Source organism: Pongo abelii, chromosome 2 (assembly GCF_028885655.2).
Source record: "Pongo abelii isolate AG06213 chromosome 2, NHGRI_mPonAbe1-v2.0_pri, whole genome shotgun sequence".
Classification (NCBI taxonomy): domain Eukaryota; kingdom Metazoa; phylum Chordata; class Mammalia; order Primates; family Hominidae; genus Pongo; species Pongo abelii.
The window spans coordinates 118,081,601-118,102,202 of NC_085928.1; the positions used below are offsets into that span (position 1 = coordinate 118,081,601).

General features: G+C 41.4%; 1 protein-coding gene across 12 annotated transcripts in view; it reads right to left on the minus strand.

Moving 5' to 3' along the window:
• STAC (SH3 and cysteine rich domain) overlaps positions 1-20,602 on the minus strand; it is a 165,029-nt gene that overhangs the window by 88,247 nt on the left and 56,180 nt on the right. For 7 of the 12 annotated variants that reach the window (XM_054552373.2, XM_024245265.3, XM_054552371.2 and 4 more), the window contains exon 2: positions 17,369-17,645. In XM_054552373.2, the coding sequence (XP_054408348.2) occupies positions 17,369-17,645 (277 nt within the window). The remainder of the gene's footprint in view (positions 1-17,368; positions 17,646-20,602) is intronic. The other 5 variants (XM_063722147.1, XM_063722145.1, XM_054552369.2 and 2 more) reach the window with 1 other exon arrangement.

The window sequence follows — 20,602 nt, forward strand, 5'->3', positions numbered from 1 at the left end:
TTTCTTATATTAAGAAATAAAACACTACATATTTTTGAAAGGAAATGTTATTATTTTTGAAGAATTGGCTATTCAGGATTTTTTTGTGGTTTCATACGAATTTTAGAATTGTGTTTTATACATCTATGAGAAAGACATTTGAAAATTTTGATAGGGATTGCATTGAATCTGTAAATCGCTTTGGGTAGTATGGACTTGTAACCATAATAGTTAGCTTTCAATGCTTTATAGACTTCAAAGCATGTTTTTTAATTCACATTTTCTGACAGGTTTTCCAGCCTCTGCACTACTGACACTGAGGCCTGATAATTCTTTGTTCTGTGTATGTGTGCAGGGCTGCCCTGTGCATATTTAGCAGCCCTGGCCTCTACCCACTAATGCCAGCAGCACCCCTTCTCCCACAGTTGTAACAACCATAAATATCTCCAGACATTGCCAAATGTCCCCTGGGGGTAGGGTTGCCAGATAAAATACAAAAAGCTCAATTAGATTTTAATTTCATATAATAAATTTTTTTTGTGTGTTAGTGTTTCCCAAATATTGCATGGGACAAGTGTGTCCCAAATATTGCCAGTGACCTATTAAAAACATTTGTTGTTTATCTGAATTTCAAATTTAACTGGGTGTTGTATCTTTTTATTTGCTAAAGTGTGAGGCAAATTGCTCCAGTTGAAAACCAGCAATGTAGAGCAACAGTTACTTTCAGCTATTTTTTTTAATAGCTGAGGAACCTGGCTTGGGGAGGGAAGTGCTTGGTCTAAGGCTATAGGGCAAGAATGGTGCAGAGATGAGATGTGAATGCAGGTATCCTGATTACAAATTCCCTCTTCTTTCCTTTGCATAGAAGAACTATTCATCTTTATTCCTGAAGGGTTGAAACTGAGAGGTAATAAAGATCAAGGTCACTTGACACAGGACTGTGCTCAGGGTTGCCAAGAAGTAGAGACTGCATACATTTTCTCTAACATGGTTCTTTGAAGTTAGCTATTATTCCTCACCTAACAGATGGAAAATTGAGGATCAGAGAGTTTAAACAATGTTACTAGATTAACTGGTTAGTGAGTGGTAGAGCTAGAATCCTAAAGGAGGTCTGACTTAATGCATACCTGACATTGCATTTCTGGCTGGTGTCCTTTACTTATTTATTCTCTCCCTCTTTCATCAACTAGGCTTACCTGAAACCTTCTAGCTAGATTTTCTGGTTGTATAAAGATACAAGTTCTTTGATCTATCATAATTTGGAAATCAGGAATAAAAGAATAAACTGGTCCAGAAGTCTTTTAAAATACCGTTTCTGACCAAAACCAAATCATGAAACCATTTGATTTTCCTTTTGGATATGGTGCCTCCTAAATGAGGAGTTCATTAAAAGAGAGACAATGGTTAAGCTAGAGCAATCTGTAGACTATGTATTAACTTCTGGAAAATTAAAAATTGATTCTGTTATGCTTTTATTTTAAAGAAAATATGGGATGTTATGGTTCTTTGTACACAACAGGATATTGCTGCTAAGAACTGTAGATAGTTTGGTAGAGAGTCATTAACTCCTATTCATCCTTCAATACCCAACTCAAATACTACATTCTTTATGGAACTTTCATTGACCTCTTCCTCCTGAGGTAGAACTATTGTTTCCACATGTGGCTTTCCCTAGTACTTTGTATATGCTTTGGTTCAGGTGTTTTTATGTGTATCCCCAATTATTTACCAGGATAATCTGTATATATGAAGCATCTGTGGGGAAAAAAGAAAGAATTAGATGAATATGTATGCAAGAAACAAAGTAAAGATGTATTAAAAAATAAAATTAGCTCTTTTCTCAACTAATTTTGTATTTCCTTTTCTCTCTCCCCAGTACCTAATGCCTTTCACATAACTCTTATAAGTTACTTGCTGAATTTTAGTTTCAGAGAATTTTGTCAGGAAGATATGTTAAAGCCTTGCAACTAAAAGTGTAGTTCATGGACTAGCATCACTAGCATTACCTGAGACCCTGTTAGGAATGCAGAATCTCAGGGCCTAACCAGATCCACTAAATCAGAATGTGTATTCTAATAAGACTTCCGGGTGACTTAGATACTCACTAAATTTCTGAGATGTCCTGGCTTATAGATCAGCAGCCTAGGAAAAGCAAATACATATGCGTTGAAGTCCTTCATTTCGGGTACATGACAAACATCACTAATCCATGACAATTTTTTCTCTAAATTGAGGTGCAGGTTTAGAAGCTTCTTTGGTGAGGCACTTTCAATCAATTAGTATGGAAGTTGGTTTGCCCTCCCAGATCTAGCCAACCCTCTCATTTTACCGATAAACTAAGGCTCAGAGAAGCAAAGTGATTTGGTAGATATCATACTGTTCCTTCACGCAGAGCTGGAATTAAAATACTAATCTCCAGCCTCATGGTCTTATGGTCTTCTTGTCACACCACACTGGGAAGTTAAGCAGACATGGCTCGAACCAGGGCTTACAAGTGACCTCTTTCTCATCATCCCAACAGGAGACCTAGATTACTTGTCACTGTCTTCTCAGTGTGATATTTTAGAAAGAGCTTGATATTTGGAGTTAGATCATTACAACTTAAACTGCCCCTAAACTTTAGATATCTCTCAATAGTTACAAAATTTTCTATTTAAGGGGAAGAAAGGGAGCATATTTTCTATCACAGTTGAACTCTAGTATGGGGCCTCAATGAAAAATAACCCATTCCATCTCTCCCCTAGTCCAAGTTCAGTTGAACAAGATGGTTTCCAAGTTTTCCAGGAAATTCAATAATATAGTAATTCAGCAGTGACTTTTGAAATGCCATCAAGCAAGCAGAAAGGACTCTTTAAAAATGTGAAGACCCCAGGGCCATCTTTCTCTGCCTGTGTTCCCCACTCCTTGCTCTATTACATCTTTTCCAACCCTGTCTTAGCTTTAAAAAAATTAATGGCATTCATTGTTTATAAATGCCTCTGTTGATCTTTCCTATTTCGGTTCCTGACTACTAGTGGAAAAACTCTTTCTACTTCCCCCGCCCCTCACCCGCACTTGGCTTTAAAAATAGCAATTAGAGTTAGGTTGGCTGAGGACCTTGTGGTTGGAGTCCACAGCCTTTGCCCTCTGGGTCGCTGGTTCACATCCTAATACCATGGCTGGTAGGTTTTTCTTCTCTTTTGTGTGTTTTGCTTAAAGTTTTGGGAGGAGGTATCCTCCTGGATGATCATTTTCTCACGACCATCTGGGAAACATCTGGACTTGACATCCCTGATCCCGGTATTAATAATATCTGCTATGCTGTCTTCTTCTCCTCTTTTCTGAAGTCTGCAGTGTTCACAATTTCATGTGCTTTCTTCAGAATTGCTCTTCTAGCTCAAGGCTGAAGAATTTGTACTGATCCTCAGGTCTCCAAAGAATGGACTGGCCAGTTCATGCTCAACCCCTTTTCCCTATTTCCAGACTGCTTTCCTAGGAATTTGATATACGGTTAATATCAACCTGCTTTTCACACATAAAGACAGCTTTAATAATAGTGAACAGGTTTTAAGTCGTATAGTCCACAAAGTCCTTTCACATGTATTACTTTAGCTGTCAGTAAATTCTATGATGTATGTATTGTTATTTCTACTCTCATTTTAAAGACACTTAGATTGAGAGAAGGTAAATCAGTTGTCCAAGACCACTCGATCCACCAACCCTCTGACTCCTTGGCATGATCCTGCCTCTCTCCTGTCTCTTGCAGGTCTATATTTTGAGTTTGTTTGTTTGTAATGATCCATTTGCTGATGTTCACCTGTGGCACTGTTGATGACTGTTAGGGGCACTGAAAAAGTTTTACTTTCTATGAATCCAATGAGACAAAGTTCTTACTTAACCTTTGTTAGTTACTGGAGGTTTGAGCAAGTCAAACTAGGCAGCATGATCTTAATTCTTCGGGCAATGAGGTAGTGCAAACATTCTTGAGAAAAGCAGTAATGTGATGCCAGTTTGTTTCCAGAAGAGATATGGCAGCAATGTATTAAGTGGATGAGGAGATATAGATAAAGGGAAATAACATAATTTAGGAAGTTCTTGAAATAGTTTGTATGAAATGTACTAAAGCCTGAACCAGGGTGGGAGCTGTGGGGAAGAGAAGTGGGTGCCAATGAGAGAGAAGCCACAGAAGTAGCACTGACACTGTGGTCATGGAAGGGATTCTCAATAAAGGGGCCAGGTAGTGAGGATGAGGTGCCATCTACCCTCAGAGAAGAGAGAACATCAGTGAAGTGGCAAGTTTTATTGAGGGAGGAGATGCTTTGTCTCACTGTGGATGTATTTAAGCATTTTGGCACCAAGAAGGCATCTGGGCAGCAAACTTCTGGCAGTCGATGTAAGAGACTAGACCTCCGGAGAGCAGGGAGGCCCACAGCAGCTTCGCATGGTCCCTATATAGCAGGGGGAAATGCAGTAAGACAGGGAAGAAGCAAAGTGCCTTGAAAGTTACTAATAACTGAGCATGACTCATTTGGGTACTGGCTCATTTAAACTTGAAAAAACACCTATTAGATAGGTGTCTTTTTTTCTATTTTTTAAAATAAGAAAATAGATACTCAGAAGGAATTCCTTGAAATTTCCTTACAAACAGAAATATTAGGATAACATCAGGCAAAGTGATATAGTTCTTTCAGGTCAACAGAGTCAGGCTCGTTCATCGTCCTTCATCAGTTTTAATTATATGTGATTCTTGGCACTTCTCTTTATGACATTATAAATGAAGGGATGGTGTCTGGATCTTAGATTGCAAAGGATCTGGTACAGGCTGAAGTGGATATGAACCCTTTAAACCACAGTCTTGCTATGACAACAGAAACATACTTCCCTGACTGGAGGCAGGAGTGTGTGTGTGTGCGTGTGTGTGTGTATGTGATGCACATGCATGTACATGTGTATGTATGGGCCTTCCTATGTTTATTTATTATAATGTTGTTGAGGCAGGGGCTGCAGGGTTGCCATACGCTTCTGCATTTTCTTCCCAAGGTATGCTTAACATGTGATAGAATGATACTTGCTTTGTTTCTGTGGTTGAACAATCAGATAGTGTTTGATAAGACTATGGAGAAAACACTTTAACAGGATTTAGCCATATATTTCTCTTCCCTCTATACTTAATAATTGGGTCACAATGTAGACACACACACACACACACACACACACACACACACACCTGCCTGTTTTACTGAGTCCCAGACATATACAAAGGACTGCCCTATTTTATACTACCGGCCCAGTTCTGTCATTTTACGATGTGGTATCCACTGTGGCTGCACAACCAAGAGGACCATTCTAAAGTAGGTCAGTGGAGCATTTCCTGTTATGGCAGCTGAATGATAGTGCAGGATGACATTTTCCAACTGGTCTCCATCTTCTTTGTGTTTATAGCTGCAGCTGTCCTATTCCTGTGGATTCCTAGCCTTTACACACAGAAGTAAGAATGAGTCAAAAGGCAGGCAGCCTCTCAACTCTGTCATGGCTTGGTCTGAACCTTAGGCAGGAAGGCAGGAATCAGCAATATCACAGGCAGGAAAAGGCTTTGCAGCTTCAAGTAAAGAACTCTTAAGTGCATCCAGGATTCATTGCTGTGTCTACTTTCTGTCCACCTCAAGCTTCACCCAAATTCCACCTCAGATAATTTCTCCTCCTGTCCTTCTGACCTGGGCAATATTTCTATTTATTCCTGGATGGAACAGGGATAAATATATGAAACACAACTGGTCTCAGAAGAACATGAAAATCTGTATTCAGAATATATGTGCTGTGATATTACTAAATAGTATCAATTTGGTGAACTCTAGGGAATGACTAAAAATATAACAAAAGACCACCTTAAATGATCAGACATTCTCCCCTTTCTGGTCTATTATTTAGTCACTGAAAATATGTTCCTGTGGGTCACTTCTTTCTGCTAAGGTATGATCTGAAAAGGCTCCTAAAATACAAGTCTCTTTTTAGGGGCAGGAAAAACATTACTTTCCTGAAAGATCATCTCCACACAGTGGTTCAAGAAATCACCAAAGCACTTGCAAACATCATGAGCTGTAATTTGAGAGAGACAGCCTCTTTCCTTTGGCTGACTTAAAAAATATTCCCCCCTCCCTGAGTTTGATCATTTAAGACTTCAGTCAATTACTATTAATAGTAAAATAAACAGTTTACAGGAAGGAAGTTCTGTATTTTTTTTCTTACACTGATAAGATAGAGGCAGTGTCTGACAACTTGGCAAATTTTTATTTTCTGGAAAGTTGAATGCATATGAAGACGTTCTCTTGCCACTTGGTCCCTTTCTCATTCTTAATAGTCATGAGATGTTTAAGGATGGAGTGGAGAGGGGAGATAGTATCCATGTCTTTCTAAGATTAGCATATATGTGTGTCTGGAATTGGTGGGTTCTTGGTCTCACTGACTTCAAGAATGAAGCCGCGGACCCTCGCGGTGAGTGTTACAGTTCTTAAAGGCGGCGTGTCCGGAGTTTGTTCCTTCTGGTGTTCGGATGTGTTCAGAGTTTCTTTCTTCTGGTGGGTTCGTGGTCTCGCTGGCTCAGGAGTGAAGCTGCAGACCTTCCCGGTGAGTGTTACAGCTCTTAAGGGCGGCGCGTGTGGAGTTGTTCGTTCCTCCCGGTGGGCTCGTGGTCTTGCTGGCTTCAAGAGTGAAGCTGCAGACCTTTGCGGTGAGTGTTACAGCTCATAAAGGCAGTGTGGACCCAAAGAGTGAGCAGTAGCAAGATTTATTGCAAAGAGCGAAAGAACAAAGCTTCCACAGTGTGGAAGGGGACCTGAGCGGGTTGCCACTGCTGGCTGTGGCTGCCTGCTTTTATTCTCTTATTTGGCCCCACCCACATCCTGCTGATTGGTAGAGCCGAGTGGTCTGTTTTGACAGGGCACTGGTTGGTGCGTTTACAATCCCTGAGCTAGACACAAAGGTTCTCCACCTCCCCACCAGATTAGCTAGATACAGAGTGTGGACAGAAAGGTTCTCCAAGTCCCCACCAGAGTAGCTAGATACAGAGTGTCCATTGGTGCATTCACTAACCCTGAGCTAGACACAGGGTGCTGATTGGTGTGTTTACAAACCTTGAGCTAGATACAGAGTGCCGATTGGTGTATTTACAATCCCCTAGCCAGACATAAAGGTTCTCCACGTCCCCACCAGACTCAGGAGCCCACCTGGCTTCACCCAGTGGATCCCGCACCCGGGCTGCAGGTGGAGCTGCCTGCCAGTCCCGCGCCTTGCGCCCTCACTCCTCAGCCCTTGGGTGGTCGATGGGATTGGGCGCCATGGAGCAGGGGGCGGTGCTCGTCAGGGAGGCTCTGGCCGCACAGGAGCCCACCGGAGCGGGTGGGAGGCTCAGGCATGGCGGGCGGCAGGTCCCCAGCCCTGCCCCGCGGGAAGGCAGCTAAGGCCCGGCGAGAAATTGAGCACAGCAGCTGCTGGCCCAGGTGCTAAGCCCCTCGCTGCCTGGACACTGTGGGGCCTCCCGGCAGCTCCGAGCGCGGGGTCTGCCGAGCCCCCGCCCACCCGGAACTCACGCTGGCCCGCAAGCACCGCGCGCAGCCCCGCGAAGCCCCTCGAAGCCCCGCGCAGCCCGGGTTCCCGCCCACGCCTCTCCCTCCGCACCTCCCTGCAAGCTGAGGGAGCCGGCTCCGGCCTTGGCCAGCCCAGAAAAGGGCTCCCACAGTGCAGTGGCGGGCTGAAGGGCTCAAGTGCCGCCAAAGTGGGAGCCCAGGCAGAGGAGGCGCCGAGAGCGAGCAAGGGCTGTGAGGACTGCCAGCACGCTGTCACCTCTCATATGCATAGTAAGAAAAACAGATTTAGAGAAATATGTGGTAGTACAATGACCAAAGTCAATGAGATGAACTAGACTCTAACAGTTCCTTTGGCTTCCCAACTTCCACAAACTGGTACCCAAAATGGGGTTCAGATATCCTCCCATTAGCAATTTGGCTTTAGGATATTCCGGTCTGATCACCTGGATAGGAGTCTGGGTGGGATGGCCTTGGAAGGCCAGGGAGAGCACCAGAAGGCTTGTTGAGCCCACCTTGCCCACCTACAACTGAAGTGTCAGTCATGGAAGGAGGCCCCACAGGCCTTTGGCTTATAGTGGCAGGGGCTCCTCCTTTCTGCCACTTTCTAGGTAATGTCTATTCCCCTTTCCTTTGCTACTTCTCAGTCTCTTACTTGAATTTATGGTGATGTCAGACTTGGTGTTCCCAGATATCAGTATAGGGCCCCTCACACAGTTGGTGCTTAGTCCATGTGTGATGGATAAATGATTATTTAAGTTATCTGCAATTCTACCTTCTTAATTCTTGGTATTTTGCTTTATGTATCATAAAAATGATCATAACCATATTTCTGATGATAATATTTCTTGCTGGTTGAACACTCATTCACTCACTTAACAAATTCATACTGGCCAACTATTAAATAGGTGCCGGGCTTAGTGCTAAGGACACTCCAGAGAACACAGAGAACACAGCACACCATGGTGTCTGCCCTCTGGAATTTATGTTGTCACATTTGCGATGTGCCAGTCTATGTGACTGCATTACACAACCTGTCTCCTTTACCCCTTTAGACAATGCCATAAGGAAAGGCACGCCTTGAAAAGTTATACTATATTAAACAAAAGGCAATTATAAATAGCATCTGCTTTTGGTTGGCAATAAAATACAAGAGAATCAGATAGTATGATAAAGGAATCAAAAGAAGAAATTTTAAAAATATGCTGAAATGATGTGTGGGGTATAGGGAAGCAAAAAATAAAATTTCACAATCTAAGTCCTTCTTAGAGGCAGTGAAGGACAGACCTGATACTGCAGCTGATTTAATTGCTAACATAAAGCAGCAGTGTCCAGGTCTTTAGATTTTATAGACTAATATAAAACGCAAGAATGTGCTAGTAACTTCAGTGAGAGCAAAGCAGACAGGGAAACAATGCTAAAGAGTGGATCTGAGTAAAGCCAGCAGAAAGCCCTGAGTTGACCTCTGCTCACCAATCTGCCCCCACCTGCAAGAGACTCATTAGCTAAACAAGTGGGATCCATGGCAATTTGCTCCCTTATGTATTTGCTACTCACGTTTTCTTCTTGAAAAAATATTACTGAAAATAAACTTTGAACAACTGAGAAACAAAACAACAATAAGAGCTTAAGAAAAGGGAAGTTAAGTACAGCTAGAAGAGAAGATTTGAAATATTCCCAACACAAAGAAATGATGAATGTTTGAAGTGACGGATAACTTAAATATCCTGATTTGATCATTAAACACTGTATGCATGTATCAAAATAACACATGTAACTCATAAATAGGTACAATTATTATGTATCTATGAAAGGGAAAGAAAAGAAGAAAAAGAATTGGGAAGTTATATAGTAATAGAATAGAATGGTGGTGAATATTGAGACTGGTTAAAGCTAGAAATATCTAACAAGATGTATAAATCTTGTTATAAAATTTGTATATATCTTAAGATTTATTCTCAATCAAAAGTATGAATTATAAAACACTGAAATAACAATAAAAATCTGAATTGATTTTTAAAATCTGGATTAATCTGCAAAAACAGGAAGGAGAAATACTGTTGCTAGGGAGGTGGGAGTTGAGATGAAAAGTTTGGTAAATTTATCTGAAATCATAGAGGAACAAAATACCATATTTATTTTTACTTTTTAATAATTTGAGAAATGTAGAATAAAGAATGTTTTTTGAAACTCTCAGAGGTAATTATTAGTAGAAGAACATATTATATATCTGCCAAAAGATGAGAAGCTATTAAAAAGAAAGAACACAGAAACCACATGTGAAACACAGTACACACACACAAAATAGAAGGAAACACAAGCTAGAAAGCATGTAAATCATAAGACAGAAGGAAAGCCAAATATTTCACTCATGACAAGAAATGCAAATCCTCTTCTGTTTGAGAATAAAAATTCAGGTTGGGCAAAAAAGAAATCTAAAAACAAATTATGTTTATTTTCAAAAGAAGCACTTACAGAACATGACAAAAAAGGCTGAGTGTAAATGTAGATAAAGGCCTATCAAACAAACATAAAAAAAACTAAGGTGGAAATATTATTATTAAAGTGGAATTAATGACAGAAGCTTTAAATGGGATGGGATGCCACTGGCTGGGTGCAGTGGCTCACACCTGTAATCCCAGGACTTTGGGAGGCCGAGGTAGGTGGATCACCGAGTTCAGGAGTTTGAAACCAGCCTGGCCAACATGGTGAAACCCCATCTCTCCTAAAAATACAAAAGTTAGCCAGGCTTGGTGGCGGGCACCTGCAATCCCAGCTGCTCGGGAGGCTAAGGCAGGAGAATCGCTTGAACCTGGAAGGTGGAGGTTGCAGTGAGCCAAGATTGTGCCACTGCACTCCAGCCTGGGTGACAGAGTGAGACTCTGGATAGGATGCCATTTTATTTGGGTATGGATATAATTCACAATGAAGATATCCCTGTTATGACCTTTGTGCACCAAGTATCTTTGCATTAAAATATGCAACACAAAGGAGAAATCAAGAGAAAGATGACAGATGAGGGAAGAGGGTCTCTGTGTCAGGCTGCCTTTTGGGCAGGTTGGAGCCTTGATATACTTGGGAGTGACTTTTAGAAAAATCAGAAAATTTTTCCATGTTGTTCTTCTATTTTTGCTTAAATTTGCTTCTATTTCTGTTGTTTTTATTTGAAGGCAAACTATTTTTTTTCCCATTTACTAATGACTTTTAAAAATACTCACTGTGTGCCAGGTGTATGCTGTGTAGCTTCAGTGGGAATAGGCACATAAATTAGAGCTGGCTGTATCTTCAAGGAGCTTACCAAAGTCTACACTGTCAATAACATGGAAATTCAGAGGAAATAAGTGATCACCATAGAACTGCAGAAAGCATTTTAATTGGGTCTTGATAGATGTAGGACTGGATTGATAGAGAGATACAGTAGGAAGGAAGGGCATTCAGATGTTCTAGTAGGAAGAGCCAAATGACTAAAAATGGGCCCAGAAAATAGTATTAGGACATTCCATGGAGAAGTGAATACTTGTGGGAGAGCAGTGGGAAATATGGTAACAAGAGCAGGCCTCCTCACTTCCTCTTGTCCTGTCTTCTCTTTTGATGGCAGCTCAAGGATTTTTTAAGATGACATGCAATGCTCCAGAGCACAACAGTATCCCCTAAAGAGTGTCACTTCCATTTCTGTGTGAGACTCTAGGATACGTCCTCCTTGAAGTCTACCAGCATCAATTTTTGCTCAATCTTTGCTGGAAGGATTGTGGTTTACTGTTTCATTTAAGTAATTTTCAATGACAGATTTCTTAAAATACACAGTACTTGGCAGCAGGCATAAAATTTCAGAAAAATAATAGCAGACACTAACTTAAAAGTATGTTGTGGTTTTTTTAGTTGAAAGGTGCTGTGTACAAGCCATATGTTCATGTGTGTCATTTATAATTAATAATCTCTGTGAGAACACTGGATGGACCTTATATTGAAGTCTTAACAACTCTAATGAATCTGCCCTTGTGAGCATTAGAAATTCTCTCTGAATTATGTATATTAAAGAGATACATGCCAAATTGTGTTCAATAGCAGCCAAATGGAATTACGGAAAAGTAGCTGTTGATAGAGAACTCCTTAGTTACAATCCATTTGGCCCACTGCCTCTGTTCTCCACTGAGAACACCTGGGTTGTTTTCAGGATGGCAGGACTTCAAAATGCTAATGTGTGCTGTGAATATCCGAAGGGGGTAGGCTAGACAGCATTTTCCAAGCACATAGTTTATCCCCTCCTCTAATCCACAGAGCCTACATCTTCTTTCTTAATTTTTTTTTAAGAGATGAAGTCTCACTCTGTTGCCCAGGCTGGAGTGCAGTGGTGTGATCATAGCTCATCGTAGCCTCGAACTCCTGGGCTCAAGTGATCCTTCTGCCTTAGCCTCCTGAATAGCTGAGACTACAGGTGTGTGCTACTATGCCTGGCTAACTTTATTCTATTTAATTTTACTCATTTTATTTTTTTTTTAGAGACTGCGTCGGGAGTGGGGGGGTTCACTGTTTTGCCCAGGTTGGTCTTAAGCTCCTAGCCTCAAGCTATCCTCTTACCTTACCCTTCCCAGTAGCTGAGATTACAGGTACAAGCCACTGTGCCAGTGGAGCCTACTTCTGAAACTGCTTTAAGAAACTCCTCTTGTTAGTGTTTTGAACTCTGCCTCACAGTATCATCTGTCATTTTGCACTTGGGACTCCAAGTGAGTTTAAACGTTCTTCCAGATGAGATCTTTTCAACTATTTTAAGATAACAGTTTTCAAAGTCTTTTCCAGGCCAAACATTGCCACCTCCTGCAAACATTCCTTATCTGCTGGGTCACCATCTCCTTAGCATAACTATGTTCCAGCTTTACTTATTTTCACTTAAAATTCCGTGACCAGGCTGGGTGCGGTGGCTCATGCCTATAATTCAAGCACTGTGGGAGGCCGAGGTGGGCAGATCACTTGAGGTCAGGAGTTCAAGACCAGCCTGGCCAACATGCGAAACCCCGTCTCTACTAAAAATACAAAAATTAGCCAGGGACAGTGGCATCTGCCTGTAATCCCAGCTACTTGGGAGGCTGAGGCAGGAGAATTGCTTGAACCCAGGAGATGGAGGTTGCAGTGAGCTGAGATTGTACCATTGCACTCCAGCCTGGGTGACAGAGCAAGACTCCATCTCAAATAAATAAATAAAATAAAATAAAGTAAAATAAAATAAAATAAAGTAAAATAAAATAAAATAAAATAATAAAATAAAATAAAATAATAAAATATAAAATAAAATTCTGTGACCATAATTAGTAGGATTCTCTCAAGTGCTGAATGTGCAAAGAAGAGAAAGGAACTATTTGCATCTGTTGGACCAGACATTACACTGCATTTTTTGTCCTGTAGTAGTAAAGTAGCAGCAAAGTTCTGGACACCAGAGATTAATAATTGCATTGGGCAAACTACTGAGTTCTGGGTGCTGCATTTTAAAATGGAAACATACTATGGCCCAAAGGAGAGGATCTATGTGAAACATTAAAAATAGAAGTTTTAGAGAGCATTTGCATTTTATTATTTACAAGCTGTACAGCTCCTAAAACAACTTCAATTAAATGATGGACAGAACCTCAGAGATGCAATTTCATTCTAAGAATACCCAGAGTTGACATTTACTTTTTAATATTCCCCTTGATCTTTGTTTGGCCTTTCTTGCCAAGAGACAACTTCATCGATGAGCAAACATTGCTTTGTCTTTTTAGTTCAATGTCTTTATGTATGTGTGTGTGTGTGTGGTGTGTATACATATATATAGTTTTTCCATTCAAGGTTTGATTAATGACTTATGGCTTTGTTGAGCAATGGGATGAGGTCAGAATAGATCAGAAAACAACCTAATGGTCAAACAACAGCCCAGCAGGAAAGTCTGGGACTCAGTGTAATGTATTATTTTCTCATGATATATTATTCATTATAATGGCAATATAATGTTTTAGGTACAGCAATTGCAAGGTTCATCTGCATTTTAAATTTGTTCCTAGTGGGGAGTGTTTTATACTTCATCTTGTAGCATTAAAGTATGTTTACAGATATGGTGGACCCTTGTCCTGATCTTATTTATCATTCTAGTGCTGTGAGTGTTGGCAGCCAATGACTCACAGATGCCCCCCTTTTTTTTCCAGGGAGCTGTCCTTGGCCAAGAGGGATGCTCCTTGCCTGGAATGCTGCACTCTCACTACTTCCTGGGGGCAGACATAGCCAATGACTGAGGGACAGAAATGTACAAAGGCTAGTCCTTTGTCTGAAGGTAGGACCACTCGGTGGAATCAGTCTGACGCAGATTCCAGCTGAGACCACACCCTTGCTTAGCTACTTCCCCTGCCTCTCCTGCTTATTTGACTCTCCTTCTGCTGAGGGCACTCCCCAAAACAAATCCCTTTCATAAGACACCCCATCTCAGGCCCTTCTTCTAGGGATGCTTTGCTAAGACATTGTCATTATTATTTTCCCCAATGGATGCCAGTTATGGAAGTGAATGATTTTTTGTGTAGCAACTGTATAAAGAAACTTTAAATTTTAGGCAATGAAATACAGCTTTTGAAATATCTGTTTAGGAAATATGATTCCATTTAATATGCTGTGTCTTCTAAGTGAATTTCAATTAAAAACATTTAGTTAATTTAAAAATAGTTTTTGAAACAAGATATCTGGCAATAAACAGAATGGAGTCCCTTAGAAACATCTCCTTATTTGATGAAGTAGACTCATGCACTGAGTTAGTTATATTAATAGTACATGTTGACTTGTTGAAGTCTTTGAAATTTCAATGAGATGCAGATTATCACACAGATTTAATGCTTTCCTGAAATGAGTCATTGTAGACAGTTAATTCAATGTAAGATAGAATGCCATAAATGGAGTACATTTAGGTGATACACAGTGAAGCTGAGTTCTCCCACCCCTAACTCTCATTGTCAAGGCCTAAGAGTGGATCTGCTTGGTGGAGGAAGTATGTTCCTCTAGCCAAGTACAAGAGACAGCTCAGAATTCTCTTAGACTAAGACTCAGTATGGAGTCCTGGTGACTCAAAGGCAGGGGCATTCAGCACTGAAGCTGACAGACACACCTAACTGCCTATTTCTCTCATGTCTCCATGAAGAGCTGGGTTGATCATCTTTGGCTTGCTTAGGTGACCAAAGTTTCTGGGAAGGGATAGCTTAAGAGGTGATCATAAAGGGTAGCAATGTGTTGAAGGCAAGGTTAGGTTAGCTGGAGGGCATGCCACGGTGCCTGCTTAACACTACAGGTCTGAGAGCCTGGTAAGTAGCAGTTTCAGGCATCAAGTCCAAGGGCAAGGGCCTAGCTGGCAATAAGAAGCTAAGGAAATTGGAAATGGATGGGCAGTGAATGAGACTGGGGTCCTGGTCTACTTTTATTGATCAGGGATCTTATGGCAAAGGTGTGGCCTTTCCATCTTCAAGGCACAGGTGTTGGGAAGGAACAAATGTGAGTCCTTGTAAACTGAACTGTGAGTGTACACGGAGAGTGTCAGGTTCATTTTATTTTTAAAGAAGTATCTGTCAGCTGGAAAGTGCATAGATGAGGTTTGATTCTTCTTGGCTATCATTATATAGCCTTTGGTTCCCAGTAGAAAGGAAAAAACAAACAGCTTTAATATCTTTTCTGAGATGTCATTCTAAGGGGATAATAGCAGGTAGTCTTTCCCTAAAATCTAGAATATGAGGATAACCTGTGGCTTGAAGGAAAGAAATCTTTAGGTAATCTGTGTGGAGACAGAACGCTATGTCTGAAGGGTCAAGAAAGAGAGAGAGGCATATCAATTGTGCTCTATTATCAGATAATTAAAATGCCCTATGTATTGTTTTAGGAAGTTAGAGCATACACCAGCCCCTACTTCATCTCCATTTCTTTTCCTCTTCTCACCTCCTTCCTCCTGCCTTTTCTTTCTCTCCCTTTCCTTTCTGCTCCATATCCCCTTTCTAAACCCCTTTGTTCTTTCCTGAAAGGAGCCTAATATTTGGTATATTTTGTTTCTGTCCTTGAAAAGAGCAGTGAGACTTGTTGATTCTTTTTTTTTCTTTCTTTATAAAGATAAAATGGCAGCTGCAACGTAAATTTATTTCTGACAAGAGAAAAGTGCAGTGCAATTCTCTTTAGCATAGGACATTTTTTTTTAGTGATATTCAAAATAGAGTCTTTCAAAATTGTTGTTGTACTTGAGGTGTACCTAGAATCCTCTTTAGGGTAATGACTATGACATTCCTCAGAGGTGAACTCATTTCTGTTACTCATTTTTAAAAACACATCCTCTGTCTTTTCACACTCATCACAATGAGATCTAAAATAGAGGCTCATCATCACCTATTTAAGGGTTATTTATGAATAACACTGCCTTGAAAAGGCCTGGTGGAAATGTGTGTGGAAATTGAAAGTGACACAGATTCAGAAGCCAGGCAGGCACAGAAACTAAGTTAGAGGCTGAAGTGTCTAAGTATTGTTGAGCATGAGACGTGATGAGACCCTCCACCGCCCCCGGCCCAGCAACCCCAAGCTGACATTCAGATGCTAGGCATTAAGTCCATATGGAGATGTGAAGTAGAAGGGTGGGAGCTCCAAGACTTAGCAGACTCTACCAAACAAAAAAAGATCAGTAATCCAGAGGGCATCCTAAATGGTAGATTACATACTGAGCCCATTCTCCACCCCTCCCTATATCCAAGCCCATTGCCAGGTGGCTTGCAGTCCTTGCTACTAGAGATGGCAGGTAGGGGCTAGGGGGTTGCCCCTGCCTTGGCTATGGATTTGGCCACATAACTTAATTTAGCTAACTAAATGCCAGTAGACTAAGTCACAGTGTGCCACCTCCGGCCCAAGGCCTTAAGAGGCTTTGCATGCTCCCAGTTGTCCCCGCCATGAGAAGTGCATGATGTAGCTAGCCCACTGGTTCAAGGAGAGGGCAGGAGATAATGAGTAGAGAGAAGATGCAATAACAAAGCTGAGTCTGGATCAGCCAAATCTCAGCTGATCTGAAGATGCCTGAGTGAGAGTAAAACATGGCCATTTTTAAAGAACTTCTAAACTTTTCAGCACTTTAAAACTACTTTTTAGGTGGCTTTTAGGCAACTTTCTGGTGGAAATCTTTGACTGATACAAGCACTGTTCCTAAATGTGGCCATTTAAAGGAAGAAAATGAGTCATAGGGACTAGAAAATGAGAACATGAGTACATAAAGGTTTTCTGAAAACGAGAACATGAGTACATAAAGGTTTTCTGAAAACGAGAACAAGCCTTGTGTGTGATTGTAAGAAGGGTTAATATTGCCCACCATTTTGAATATCCTACCCCTTAACTGAGCCTTGGCAAAGGGTGAGGAGAACTGCAGAACCCTGACTTCCAGGCCATATTGGATGTCACTGATATGACCATGCACATATGACAGACATTGGCTTTTTTTTGGGGAAGCAACAAACATTCCAGGTCTCACTTGTTGCCCATATGCAGTGACAGGCTGATGCAGGTGTTCAAAGACCCAGACCTCGAGCCTCAATGCAAGAACACGCTAAAGGACTTTAGGGATCTACAGGGGATCAGCTGAAGTCCTGATTACAACTATATCACAACCCACTTCTCCCACTACCCAGTGCTGCTTCCCTTACCTTCTCACAAATATTGTTCCCCAAAGCACTCCTGAATGATCTTCCCACATGTAAATCTCTGAGGCCTAGCATCTGTCCGTAGGTACCTGGACCCGTGGCATACCACTCTCACTCAGCTTTCCGGGGGTGCTGGGATCTGGAGAAAGGGGTGGGAGGCCTTACCCACTATCATGTGGTTGCAGACTTCACAGAAAGTGGGCTTCTTGAAGATGTATTCCTGAAAGGCATGAGCCTTGCCACCTGGATGCAGGCCAGCCCTGGCGGGTGTGGACGTCAGGCTTCCTGGAGCAGGGAGTGGGCTGGAGCTGGGGCTGATCTCAGCCACCATGTGTGCTTGCAGTTTCGTGTCTTCGCTGTTGGTTCGCTGGAAGAAGTTGTCAGCACTTTTGCTCCGTAAACTCTTGGTCTTGAAAGAAAGTGATCGTTTTAGTTTCTGGAGCTGCAATGCAATGACAGAACAGTCTCTCTTATGATCAACGGATCAAGCAGACCTAGGCTGTGGGGGTAAGGTCTGCTGTGTGCACTACACAGTCCCCACTGACACCCTCAGTCTTGAGGAGGCTCATAAATGTCCCTGTGTGGGTGGGGTGATGGCAGTGCCTAGTAAAGAGGGAATTTCCCCCGCCCCTGCCACTAAGCCAGATGAGCAGAAAGAGGTCCTATTTTGCCTTTGATTCTGCCCCTGCTCCTCCTCCCCTGCCTCCTTAAAGTCCTACCAGTGTGCTGTCAAAGTGTCCCGCCACATTGGATTTTGATATAATTTGCCTTTTGAATTTGAATCATTGGAAATATTAAGTATACAAACTCATGGGCTCAAAGGCTACATGTGTAAAGCTGGCCTTTCTCTCTTATGATCACTTAACAGCCACTTGTCTCTGCACACAGCAAAGCAGAAGAGTCTATTGTCTGGCTCAAAATCAATCTCGCTGAACTATCCACAGAGCACAAACCAGGAACTCTCAAGTCTGCTTGGGTCTGAAGCATATGGATAAGTAACCTGTGTGTGTGTGTGTGTGTGTGTCTCTGTGTGTGTGTAGGACATAGGACATATTGTATTATCCTTTTGACTTTCTCTGCTCTTCCTGCTGCCCTCCCTCTTGTTTTGGCCATGACAAACTAGACCATTTCTCCTTTGCCTCTGGGACTTATGAAAAGGCACCAAAACAGGTTTGGAAAAGCACAAGATTCTGACAGGTCTGGGTTTGAGTTTAATCTACCCCTCTATTCTGGCTCCAGGAACTGGAAGATTCCGGACTCTGATGACAGCTTGCACCATGGTGCACCTTGCTCTGTCCATCCCCACAGTGGCCTTTTAAAAGTCTCTCCTATTTACTCTGTTTTCTCATCCCTAGTCCTTAGTACGTAGTTTTTCTTTTCACCCAGCAACAAGTCACTTCACCTTTAAGGTGGTTTCTTTTTGTAATTGAATATCCATGGGAGTTCTTTCTGTTGCCTGGAATAAACATGTATGGCCTAAAGCTGCAGAAAAAAAATGCTCAGATATCAAACTAAAAAGCTTCTACACAGCAAAGGAAACTGGAAGAAGCTGTCAGCACTTTTGCTCCGTAAACTCTTGGTCTTGAAAGAAAGTGATCATTTTAGTTTCTGGAGCTGCAATGCAATGATGGACCAGTCTCTGTTATGATCAATGGATCATGCAGATCCAGGCTGTGGGGGTGAGATCTGCTGTGTGCATGGCACTATCCCCACTGACACAGAGTGAAGAGACAACTTATAGAATGGGAAAAAGTATTTGCACAATATGCATCAGACAGGAGATTAATATCTAGAATATACAAGAAACTCAAGCATCTCAATGGCAAAAAAAAAAAACCTCCAAACAATCCAATTTAAAAATGAGAAATGATCTGAACAGACATTTCTCAAAAGAAGACATACAAATGGCTGACAAATATATTTAAAAAGTTCAACATCACTAATCATCAGGGAAATGCAAATCAAAACCACAGTGAAGCATCATCTCACTCCAGTTACAACAGCTATTATCAAAAAGACAAAAATAACAAATGCAGAGAAAAGGGAACTCACAGACATTTTGTTTGTGGGAATGTAAACTAGTACAACCACTATGAAGAACAGTATGGGCGTTCCTCAAAAAGCTACAAATAGAACTACCATGTAATTCAGCAATCCCACTGCTGGGAATTTATCTAAAGGAAAGGGAATCATTATACTGAGGAGACATCTGCACCCCCACGTTAATTGTAGCACTATTCACAATAGCCAAGATATGGAGTCAATCTATGGGTCCAACAACACAATGAATGGATAAAGGAAATATGGTACGTGTACATGATGAAATACTATTCAGCCATAAAAAAGAATGAAACTCTGTCATTTGTGGCAACATGGATGGGACAGGAGGACATTATGTTAAATAAAATAAGCCAGGAAAAGAAAGTTAAATGCTGCATGTGCTCACTCATATGTGGAAGCTAAAAAAAGTTGATCTCGTAGAAGTTAAAAGTAGAACAGAGGATACTAGAGACTGGGAAGGGCAGGGAGAAGGGAGGATAGGGAGAGATTTTTTACTAAAAAATGACAGCTAGATAGGAAGAATAAGTTCTAGTGCTCTATAGCACTGTAGGATAAGTATAGTTAACAACAATACATTATATAGTTTCAAATAGCTAGAAGGAGGATACTTTTGAATGTTCCCAACACAAAAAAATGATAAATGTTTGATGTTATGGATATGCTAATTACCCTGATGTGATCACTATACATGTGTTGCAAAATCACTATGTACTCCATAAATAGGTACAATTATTTTATGTCAATTAAAAATAAAATCATAAAAGTAATTTAAAAAGAGAAAAAGAAACAAATGGTGCTCAGTACTCTTGTCTAATAAGGGTCTCCATAAGTGTGGTCAGACTCCCCCTACACAATATATCAGACAAGTTTATACGGCCTTGCCAAGCCCAACCAGCTCTGTCTTAACCCCGTAAGTTCCACTTCAAAAGTCCAGGAAGATATGGTGGTCATTAGTGTTTGGGGTAGACTACAAAAAGACTGCAGTTCTCTCCCCTTTCCCTTATCCATGCACTTTGCAAGTGAATTTGCATCTCAATCTATCAAAAGGAGCCTAGTTTCCCACTCCTTGAATATTGTTGGTTTCTGAAATTTGACCAATAGAAGGCAGCAGAAGCAATTTTAAGGCAGTTCCAAGCCCAGGCCTTAAGAGGCCTTGCATGCTTCTTTCCTCCCTCTAGAAACCTACCAAACTGCCCAATGTAGCCTGAAGGATTATGAGACACATGGTCCAGTCAATTCCCTGCCACTCTAGGATAGAGTCCAGAAGCAGAGCCACCCTGCTGTCCTGCAGGCATAAGGGAGCCTAGATGAGACCAGAAGTGCTGTCCAGCTGAGTCC